General features: G+C 47.2%; 1 protein-coding gene across 3 annotated transcripts in view; it reads right to left on the bottom strand.

Moving 5' to 3' along the window:
• Positions 1-677: 677 nt before the first annotated feature.
• KIF13B (kinesin family member 13B) overlaps positions 678-11726 on the bottom strand; it is a 117587-nt gene continuing 106538 nt past the window's right edge. For all 3 annotated transcript variants that reach the window (XM_072330953.1, XM_072330954.1, XM_072330955.1), the window contains 3 exons: positions 10599-10661; positions 8051-9074; positions 678-5320 (listed from right to left, as the gene is read on the bottom strand). In XM_072330953.1, the coding sequence (XP_072187054.1) occupies positions 5025-5320; positions 8051-9074; positions 10599-10661 (1383 nt within the window). In that variant the 3' untranslated portion in view covers positions 678-5024. The remainder of the gene's footprint in view (positions 5321-8050; positions 9075-10598; positions 10662-11726) is intronic.

The raw sequence follows: 11726 nt of genomic DNA, 5'->3' as shown, positions 1-11726 counted from the left end.
TTCTCAAACAAAGCACCGGCACTTCAAAAGGCGCCCGTCCTCCAGCAGAAGGTTGGTGTTTCTTCTTCCTTTTTCTGAAGGTACGACATGAAAGGAGATCGACGTTAGGAAAAAAACAAACCCAACAGGCAGCTGTATTTCTGTGCGCTGATTGCAAGGCAACGATAAAAATATCCTCTGCTAAATGACTTTCGGCAAGGAATTGTAGAAACAAACAGGCGAGAGCTGGGCCCAAAGGCTGCTTCTTGTTAGCAATGGTAATAAAAGGGGATGAGTGCCAAGGACTGCACTGTGTGCTGCTGGGGTGCTGGATGTAGTGGTGGGAGCCACAACTTGGGGCTGCGAAGATGCTATTGGGAGCCTGGAGCAGGAAGGGGACTCTACAACAGATTGAAGAGCAGAGGGAAAGGCAGGATGTTGCACCAACAGCCCCGGTGCCATCGGAAGGGCTGATGTCCAAAACTACAAAGAGGAGGGAGGTGAGGGGCCTGCAGTGCTGTGGTGCTGTGTGTATCTATGGGGAGACCCCTGCACAGCAGGGAACAAGGCAAGAGACGTGTGAGATCACAGAGATGTATCTCAGCACCCTCAAACATCAGAACTCCCATCGTGATGCCCCAAACGCATCTGAAAGCTTTGGTGATGCTCACAAGATAACAAAGCGCAGACTTACGGGTTCCAAAGAAGAAGTTTATTTAGGTACTGCAGGCTGCATTGCATATATAACACAATATTACAATTTAGTATTGTACAGAAATAATTAAAAACTTTACAGCTCATTACAAAGTGTCTTTGGATTTTAGCTCATTTAAAGTACACCAATCAACACGTAACCACACCGCAGGGTAAATAGCCACTCCTTATATACACAGCCACTACATTTACAAAAGAAATCAACAGAAAGATGAGCTGGGAGAGGCTCCCAAGACACCGCGGGAGTCAGTGGGGGTGGAAAAGGGAAACCCCCAGTGCCCTGTAGGTGAGAAATGCCAGGAGGGCACAGAGCGAGAACCCAAAGCAGGGAGGGCTGAAGGGGATGTAGGAGCACAACACTGACTGTGACTCCAGCTTGAGGGTAGCACAACTCGTCTGCGCCTTGGTGTAGCATCACTTCCTACAAGCTACGCAGACTCCAGGTCAGGCTGAGCCCACCATGTTGCTGCATTACTTGCTGACCCAGGGATAAGGCACTGCAAACACTGAACTTGTTGTGCAAAGAACTGCCAGTACCGGAGTAAGGACAACACGCGTGTCAGGACAGGAAGGACTCTTGGACAGCTCCCCAGCGGTGTGAGCAGAGCTGTGCGACACCCGGGATGGTTTTGGATGGGTTTGGGTTTTGATGACCAGTGAGGCAGAATGAGGTGGGGTTCTCAGCTTGTAGCAGAGCCTCTGAGGCTGAGCAGCAGGGGAAGAGACAAAGCCTTCCTTCTTAAGGATGTGGGCAATATTCCCATGCAGGAATCGTTTCTATCTTCCTCAACTAAAGTACGCTGCTGACAAGCAAACAGCCAAGGCCCTTCAACTGAGCAGGTATTATCTGAGACAAGATCACACCAGGAGAGTCAGGAGCACCATACAGTACAAAGTCTTGGCTGGAGAAAACCCACAGAACACCCTTCCCAAAGCACTGCCTGGGCTGCTTGCAGCAAATGCCACCGTGTGCCTCAATCCCGCTGCTGCATCTCGGACCCACACACAGCTCTGCTCCCAGACTCCACATGAGCTCACAGAACTGAGCAAACACAGCAGATGAGAAACTCGAATCACAACGAATCACAGTTCCTGCATTAAAATATTCTCCCTCCCTGTATATAAAGTGCATGAAAAAACCTTGGGAAATATGCATAGCTATTAACGCGCCAGCCTCAGCCGCTGGGCTGTTCCAGTTAAGAGCACCTCCTCCTTTATGCTGAGGGTGGAGTTATTCTAATGCTAATTGTCAGTTAAAAAAATAAAACCAAATTCCTCTCCTTGTGGTTAAAAAGGACGTTCTCTGGTTAGCTGGTGCTCTGAGCAGAGAAATGAGCGCTCACCGTGCCCAAACTTAGATTAGATAGGGCAGGAAGTTGGGGTGAGCAGGAAGGAGATGAAGAAGTCCTCCAGGAGCGTCCTCATGGCCCCATGTGGATATGCTTGGCTTTGTGGACCTGACCCACAGGGTGAGTTTTTGGGGGCAGGTGGAATTTGAGGAGGTTTCATTCAAAATTCAGAAAGAAAGTACAGAGCAAAAGAGAAAAATCCTCCCTCTGCCAAAGTCAACGTGGTGCTCCGAACAGAGCAGCTCTGCCCCCTTATTGCACACCAATGTTTGCAGGCACCCCAACCATGGCCATATTTAAGACTTTTGCTTCCAGAGCAACCGACCCTGGGGGAGGTAACGGGTCAGTGCTGTTTGTGCCCCTCTGTAACACAACCAAGAGCAGAGGCAGAGGAAACCCACCCCCCCAGCTGACTGCAGCCCCCAAGCATGTGTCCCAGACACTTAAATACATCCCTGCAAAGGAAGAACTGTAATACAGGTGCGGGCAGAGGAACTCACAGCGGGTAAAACCCATAGTGAGGCACTGCCCAGCTGCTTGGGCTGCACCCTCTCACTCCTGCACCTTTACTGCTTCCTATCAGCCCTGGAGATCTGCAGTCCTCAGCGGAGCAATGGGGTGTGGGAGGACCCAGACAGCTTCTGCCCTTTGTATCCCCCCAGAGGGGACACCAAACACCAGCACACTGTGAAGGTAACCCTAACAACTCCTGTAATGAAATGCTGAGACTACAAAAACCTGTAGGCTGGGGCTGCCTCCCGCGGGCTACCTCTGTGTTGCGCATCAGAGCAGAGTGCGACCAGGAGAACATCACTAGTGGATTTCAGAGAGCAGGCAGGGCAGTGTAAGAGGCGTCACACGAAGCAGTGGGCTGTTTGTTTATCTATCTGCCAGGCTCATCACGCCCCAACGCAAAATGCCATTTGGTTGCATGGACCGTGCCCATTAAAACCAGGAATTTGAGCATCTGAACTCCTCATTACTGAATTCCTCCCATCACCTCGGCTTGCATGGACGGGAGCTCCGTGCAAAGGAAAAGGAGAAAAAACTGTATGGTAGAAACGCCTTTAAAAGCTGCTCTATACATTTCATATGAGGATTTCTTTACAAAAATCCGGGAAGGAATGAAACTAACAGAAGCTGAGAGGAGATACAAATCCCTGGCCGTACTATGCACTCTGCACTGCAACCCATCCCACTTATTTCATCTACAGATTAGTTTCTATTTTAATTTTATTCCTTTTGCATAAACGATATTAATTACAGTAAATCAGCATAATTATCTCCTTCACTAAGCATCCCTGTCTCCTCTGATGACAATGTATCTCTCCCTTGGACCTCTGAACCAGATGGCTAAGGCACTTTGATACCCACTTGCAGCATGGACAGAGACTGGATATGTATTAAAGTTTAATCACTAATTCAGCACCCCAAATATTCCCCAAGTAGATAAAACCTCTATTGCTCAAGCTGTCCAATCCCCCCCCTCCCTGATTCCTTATACAAGATATAAACAGCTCGGAATATAAAAGCCTGTGGCCTATTGTTAGAAAAATGAGTGTACGTAGATATGTGCACAAGTATATACAGGTATGAAATTTGCGCCACAGGGTGTTAAAAACTAGTAAGATTTACCAAAAATAAAATCAAGTTTGATAAAAGCCAGGCCAACCCTCCACCTCTGGGAGGGATTGGTTTTGGGAAGACTCTTTCATGGGTTTATTTCCATGTCACCGAGCTGGGCTCCTCTCAGCACTGCGCTCCTCAGCGCAATGCCAGGCGGTGCATGATTGTAAAGCGCAACCTTTGCTCAGTTCAACACAATAAATACAAATAAATAGACTGGATTCATCCTTTCACAAGAGCAGCAAACCTCTGCTTTGAAAAGCTGGGTGATAACCAAAGGCTGGGCGGAAACCCAAAGGTTGGGTGAAGCCCCAAAGGTTGGGTGAAGACACAAAGGTTTGGTTAAGACCCAAAGGTTGGGTGAAGACACAAAGGTTCGGTTAAGACCCAAAGGTTGGGTGAAGACACAAAGGTTGGGTAAAGACAAAAAGGTTGAGCGAAGCCCCAAAGGCTGGGTGAAAATCCAAAGGCTAGATGAAAACTCGTAGGTTGGGTGAAGACCCAAAGGCTGGGCAAGATGCTCCATTGAGCAGCAGGCAGGACCTGACAAAGGGCTGTGGACATGGGAGCACTTCAGTGCCATCTCTGCCAAAATTCTCCTGACCCAAAAGACAGAGCAAATGGGAAGGTCTTGTGAGTGAGAGGAGCACAGCATGGTGAGAGCACACATTAAATGGATCAGAGATGGAAAATTTGTTTAACTCCCCTCTTCTGTAAAAAGAAGGGATCAAAAATATAACAGAGCAGGTCATGGGCCTGCTCTCATTCCCATCAGCAATAAAGTTTGTGTTGATTTACACAGAAGGACAACGGAACAGAAACCAAACCAGGCACTGATGCTGGGCCACACAACCAGAGGGCTGCTGTTTTTTTAAAGGAAAGAGTTTTGAGGGGTCCCCCATTTCCAGATTAGGTTTTATGTTCCCTCTCTGCCCATCTGGGATTGTTACCTTGCCCTTTCACCATGCATTACGTGATAAAGCTCTCATAAAATTACACAGAACTGGTTCTTTTGGGGACCTGAGCTCAGAGAAGCACTGAGGCATGCACGGGGCTTTGTAGCCACTGGAAATCATGCCACAATTTGAACAACTCACATCTCCTCTGGGATATGGAGGAGAGCAGAGCTCACAGTCACCCCTACACCTCAGCATCACAACAGGTAACAGGAAACTATGGCTGCAGACCCAGCACCACGACAAGGCAAGGAATGATCATGCCAGTCACCCAAAGCAGAGAAAAAACCCTTCATTAGTGTTTGCCACAAACCACAAGTTCACAGGGCTGCCTTTAGCCATCCGAGGCTAAAAGATGGGGGTCCGCAGCCGCGGGGCTGTTTTGCAGCAGGCCGCTCTCTCAGCTCGCCCAGGATTTCCTGTTCTCTGCGTTTTTCTGGCTCTTCTCCAAGCGAATTGTGGGTCCTCCTTCTGACTTGGCAGCCAGGGCTGTGAGTGAAGCCAGGCTGGATGCTGAAGCAGAGAAGTTGCCGCTCCTCCTGTTCTCGCTGGATGCTGCTCCCTGCAACCTCACACCGGTGCTCCGTCGCCTCGCTGGTCCTACGGCCTTTTTAACTCTGCCTGGTTTCACAAGCAATCCGTAGCCTGGGTTGCACCTGAAGTACTGCTTTCCTCCAATGGAGCCATCGTTCTTCCCTTTGAAAAGAAACAGAGATCACAGAATCATCAACATTGGAAAAGACCTCTAAGATCCTCAAGTCCAACCCCAGCACACCCCACCATGCCCACCAACCACACTCAGTGCCTCAACCCACGGTTCTGGAACACCTCCAGGCATGGTGACCCCACTACCTCCCTGGGCAGCTGTGCCAACGCTGAATGAAATGAAGGCACATGAAATGAAAGGAAACTCACACAGGGTCCTGGGGTATCCAGGAGGAAGTTTTTCACCCAGAGGGTGGTGACGCACTGGAACAGGTTGCCCAAGGAGGCTGTGGATGCCCCATCCCTGCAGGCATTCAAGGCCAGGCTGGATGTGGCTCTGGGCAGCCTGGGCTGCTGGTTGGTGACCCTGCACACAGCAGGGGGTTGGAACTGGATGATCATTGTGGTCCTTTTCAACCCAGGCCATTTTATGATCCTATGATCCTGTGATTATTAGCAGTAGGGACAGGGATGGGGGTTTAACTGAGCTGACATTCCAGGGATTTAACTGGGCTGATTCTGCCTCAGCTGAAGGTTGAGTCACAGTTACAAAATACTTCAAGACATCTTGGAGGAATGAACAAACATGATGACTGAGAACAATATAATGCCAGAAGGCTATGCTAATTATAGTTTTTGTCAGACGAAATGGATAGGGTTTTCTATAGTGTTTTCTTTTGTTTTTAAGGTTAAAAACAATGCATAAATCTCGCATAAATCTCCTGGCTGAGCTGCTTGGTAACAGCTCTGTGCAGAGCCGTGCAGGTTATTACAGAAGTAGAGAAGTGGTTGGATAAAGGAGCAACCAGAGCAGCCCGTGCTGAAAGATAGTGCCATGCTGCAGGGAAGAAGACTTCCATTGAAAATAAAAGCTAATATGATGATGACAGACTTAGAAACTATTATACAGGAGGACAGGGGAAGCACTTTGTTCCTGCAGAACAAAAAGCTGCATTCCCTCTAAATAGGCAAACAAGCAGGAAAGCAAGAACCATCTGTACAAAGCTTGTATGAGAGCAAACGAGAGCTCGTGATCAATGAACTCGGCAGAGAAAGAAGTCTTCAAGCTCCAGAGGAGCAGATAAGTGGGAAAAGCCTTCCTTGAGGAATGCATAAGATAAAAAACCCATCATCTGGTTTTATATCTGGATGGATAAAATCACAGAAAGCAGCTGCAGCAGAGATGGCCTTGGTTCATCCCTGCCCATGGCAGGGCTTGGGGAATGGATGGGCTTTAAGGTCCCTCCCAGCCCAAAGACACCAGCTTGTGACCATGTTTCAAAAGGGGAGTCACAGGTCTGTTAGAAGACAGCTGTGCTCCAACAAATCATGCCCCATCTCTGAAGGTGCCCAAGTCCAGGCTGGATGGGGCCCTGATCAGCCTGAGCTGGTGGGTGGCAACCAGCCCATGGCAGGGGTTGGGGCTGGGTGGGCTTTAAGATCCCTTCCAACCCAAGCCAGTCTATGGCTTTATGAAATTAGGGACCTAAATCTTTGTGTAAACAGAAGATTCCTCAGAAGCACTGGTAGCTGAGTCTTCAACAAGCCCAACATCTCTTAGTCACAAGACTCTTCCAAGGATGGCAAAGCTGGTGCTCACTGAGTAGTCAGTGGACCAGACAGGGAGGGAATGTGACTTTTCAAAACTGAAGTGAGTCTATAAACAAATATACTCTCAAAGCATGAATTCAGAGAATGGCGACTACAACTTTCAGAGGGATTGGAGCTACTGTTTGCTTTTTGGGATGGCAAATCCAGGCAGTTTTCTGTACCCAGCTGAAAACACGCTGTCTAGTTTAGCTTTTATGAGCACACCATGTGTGGGAAAGGTAAGTGCTCATTTAAACAGGAGTTCTGGATCCTGGAGACACTACTTATCTTGGGGAACAGCTCCAGTCCCAGGGAAGCACGCAGCAGAGTGTGGGCAAGTCCTTGAGATGTGCCAATTCACCAACCACAGCCTGCACTGCAGCTCTGGAATTTTACAGCTTGGTTAAAATAATTCAAATAAGGAGCTTTGAGTGCTCTTCATCTAATGTCACAATGTCATCTAATGGTCACTTCCCTAAGAAACACTTCTTCTCTTACTGTCATAGTGGTGAGGTGTTGGAACGGGCTGCCCAGGAGGTGGTGGAGTCACCATCCCTGGAGGTGTTCAAGAAATGTTTAGATGTGGTCCGAAGGGACAACAGTCCCAATAGTGGGCAATACTGGTAGTAGATGGATGGTTGGACTGGATGATCTTAGAGGTCTTTTCCAACCTTGGTGATTCTATGATTCTATCATACTCCCAAGCCTTCCACTGGCACATCCTGCCTGCTCTTGGATAACAGGGAAAATGAGTGCCATGGAAGCTGATGTGAATCTGTGAGGGAAAGGAACTGTGAAGACTGGGGCTCCAGCAGAGAACAAATGCCAGCTATCACCTCCTTTCCTCTCATCTCCGCGGTTTTAAAGTGCTTCTGCTCAAGTCATTGCTTTTATGCATCACGCTCCAGTGACACATGGGAGCAAATCCTCTCCAAGAACGGTACCCTAGTTTCTAAAAATTATTTGTTATATAAAATCTGAGAAGCCTAAAAAGTAAGAGTCGGGCAGGAATGACAAAAGAAACTCAACAAAACCTTTAACCACTTCTTTTTCCCGCTGACCAACATTAAAACAAATGTTGAAAACTCTGAAATGCTACCTGTGTTGCACCCAACCTAGAGCATGTCTTACCTGAAGGTAAATCCAGTTCAACACCAACCCATGTTCCCTCTTGGAAATCTGTGGGCCCAACGTATCTAACAATGCCTGTTTTGTTTGTGCCAACGGTGACATATTCTCCCTCTTTCAGCCACTCGGGAACTTCATTGGCATCTTCAGAGTCAGAAACTACTTCCAGTTTTTCTTCTGCCATCTCTGACCCATTATGGCTCAGTCCATGGGCTGCAGATGCGCTCTTCTCTCCTTCTTGCTGCTCCTCTTCTGTGTCTAGAGAACATGAAGGATCAGTCCCCAACATGCTGGTAAAGGACTTGAGCTCTGAAGTCTTGACTTTCTGGATTTTGAAGGGGGAAGCGGCAACGCTGGGCTGGTGCAATTGGTTGGCCTGAACCTGTGGTTTGGGAACCCCAAGTTCAGAAGCCCCAGAATTTGTTTCCTTTCTCCTGGCAGCCTGTCCTGCCGGCTCCACCGATTGTTTAGATGACTCCGTCCTTGGAGCAGAGGTAGAAATAAAGGTTTTTGCATCAGTGGCTACAGAGGCATCGTTTGCCTGCTCACTATAAGTCACAGGAGATGCAGAAGATTTTGATTTCAAAGCATCACTCCCATTCACTTCAGTGCTGTCTTTTGATCTTGGGTGAGCACTTGGAAGGCTGGGGGTGGGGAGACTCTCCCCTTTATTGTTGAGACAGCTTTCTGAAGGACTGACTGAGTGCCCTGGCGTGTCCAAAGATCCCTGAGCCACAGTAGGTGCTGGGAAGTCACTTAGGGCAGGCGTCTGTCCCCCTGGCTGAACCACAGCATCACTTCCTGCTGTGAGGGCTTCAGAGAGGGTGGCTGTTGATACACTGTGGGAAAAGTACCCGCTGGAGGCTTCACTCAGAGGACTTGGAGGTCCTTCCTGGGAGTCCTGTGCCTGGGCATCTCCTGTGGGCTGCTGCAAAGGCACTTTGGGCATCTTTTCAGGACTCTTTTCCACCTCTGACATCCGTACCGCAGCTTCCAATGGTCGTTTTCCTGCTGCCTCTTGGTTCAGCTGAAACAGAAGGGGACAGTGAACATGGAGCTCTGATATCCAAACACTCTGGGTCAAAAGGGCAGATTTAAGGCCTCTGGGAAGCTCTAAGGCCTCCAGCATATCTACACCGCTACATAGCCACAGTCTCCAGAAGATGCAAGTTGATCTGAAGTCAGCTTTACAAACCTGGTAGGATTGTCAGCTCATTTCTTCCATTAATAAGAAAAGCACCGACTAAAAGAAATACGTCCCCCAATATTTACTGAAAAATTATTTATACTGCAGGAATGGTCATTTGCTGTTTGAATAGCAGGATTTATATGAAATGTGAAACAGCCATGATCTATAAGCCTCTCTCGGTTATTTGGCTTAACTTTCAGGACTGATAAATCACAGCTTTCCAGCTAAACTGTCATTTATGTTCCCGTTCCCAAATGCCATTCCCACCTCACTGCCACCAGCACCGCACACTTTCAGGGTATGAAATTAACTGCACCTCATGAGATTAACAGCCCATTTTAGTGATGTATTTCTTGGCTGTAAAGTTTACTAAATCTGATAGATCAATATCTTTTGCCAGCACATGTACTCTAAAAGATTAGGATGTCTCTAAATCTCTTCGGGAGGGAAGGAGGTGGCTGCTAATACGAAGAAGAAAAAGTGGTTGGAGGAAGACAGACGTGTACATATCCTACCTGTTAACTCTCAAGTGCACACACTTGTTTACTGTTCAAAATGTTGTGTTCTTCCCATTTGATATTAAAGTGTCCCAAACAACAGGACTTGCACCTTGTTCTGAAACGTCTTTCTCACTGGGAACTTAAGTGGCATTTGACGGAAGAGGGATTTGATTGAATTACAAGAGCTTCAGGAACCGAAGCTATTGCTAAGTGAGATATAATACAGAAAAGTGTTTTGGAATGTTGCAGTGCACTGAAAACACTGTTAGCTTCTCCGTGGAGCGGGTGCTGTAGATGTGAACTATGGAGGTCCATTCTTTCTTTGGGCTTTCTCTTTTAAGCTGTGTTCAGATAACACACATTTCACTAAGACAATAAAAGCACAGTGGGAGAAAGCTGATTTGCTATTCACAAGACTGAAGTTCTGCTGAACTGTGGGAGATCGTAGGGTCTATTTTCTATCCTGCTTACAAGAGGCTTTTTTCATGCCGATATCATGAATTGGCTCGAAATGTAAAATCAAGAATTAAGCTCAGCGCTCAGAATAACAGACTTGTTCTGTTTATAGAAAGCATCAGTGCAAAGCAATTTGTCTTTTAAAGCAGCAAAACAGCTACATTTTAGCTAGTTAACTGCAAATACAATCATAGGATTAGCCAGGCTTTTAAATATAGAAGTATAGCCAGCACCAGAAGGGGAGACTTTAACAAGACCTAAGAAAACACAGCAATGCATACTGCATTTATTTGTCTGACCATGAAGTGCCAGTAAAAGTGCAACAGGTTTAAGTGGCATTTGCTGCCTCTGGTTTTCAGTGATGTGAATATAGAAACTGTTTCTTAATGTGCTGCGGTGTGCTTACCTGCTTTATCTTTGCAGCACTGGCATCGATACTGGCAGACTGAACCATGATCCGTGGGACAGCCTGCAGGAATGAAATACAGAGCATCACTCATAAAAGGGTTACATGTTGTCCTGCTGCTAAACATCAAAACCGACACCTGCAATTTTGGGATTATCAAAAAGGACCAAGCATTACTATCCTAATGTGTTCTGCTGACATACTCTGAAGGGGCAAATGAATGCATTCCCCAAAGCAACAGAGGCATCCCTGAACTTCAGCATAAGAACAGCTACAAGGACAAACTCATAGCATAGACGTTTCTTTTACGGTGCAGTAAAAGGCACAGCACTGAGCAACCAGATGGCAAAGAGGTCTGAGGTCACTGCTTGGTGAAATCCTCAGCTTCAGTCCCTCCCCACAACTTTCTCCTTCTCCAGTATCTCAAGCCAGTTAAGATTTTAGCCATGTTTACTAATTTGCTAATGACAACATATTGGTCCCATGCCAGAAGGACCGCTTCTGTGTTCCCACTGCACCCTCTCTTTGTCAGCTGGGCTTTGACTTGAAGGCTTTGACTGCAAATGTTGCTCCCGATTCAGTGTTTGGTGCTTTTGTCTTTTGAAGGTTTGAAATAATCACTTGAAGGCACCTCCTGAAGCCGCAGCAGCCAACTGTGACACACGGCCATAACTGTTACTTGACTCTCACTGCCATGCACTGCTGTCACAGGAGGGAATGGGACCACCCAGACAATGGGGGACCTTGGGTGTGGGACAAAGGAAGATAAAAGAGGATAAAAAGGCCAAAACATCTCTCCGGCAACATGCTGCAGTTGTAGGTTCATACTTAAGGGAAAGAACTTTTTAAGGGCAACATATACAATTGGGAGCTGCCTGCTTCTTTCCTTTTCTTCCTCTTCTCCTCTCTCCGAGGCACTTGAAGAACTCCTTCTGCAGTAACACACAGGCAGTGCCCATCTCCACAGCATACTTCCAGAATCCAATTTACAGAACTGAAACTTTCCAACTGAAGATTGAGGTACTCTTTCCTTGCATCCTTTCTAAGCAAAGTGGAGTAGGAATATGACTAATCCTTCCCCAGAAAGAAAAAAAACAAACACGAGGGACAAGAACAGCTATTATTTAT

The sequence above is a fragment of the Excalfactoria chinensis genome, chromosome 3 (assembly GCF_039878825.1).
Source record: "Excalfactoria chinensis isolate bCotChi1 chromosome 3, bCotChi1.hap2, whole genome shotgun sequence".
Classification (NCBI taxonomy): Eukaryota; Metazoa; Chordata; class Aves; order Galliformes; family Phasianidae; genus Excalfactoria; species Excalfactoria chinensis.
Note: the sequence above shows the minus strand (reverse complement) of the source record. Positions and strands in the feature narration are given on the sequence as shown.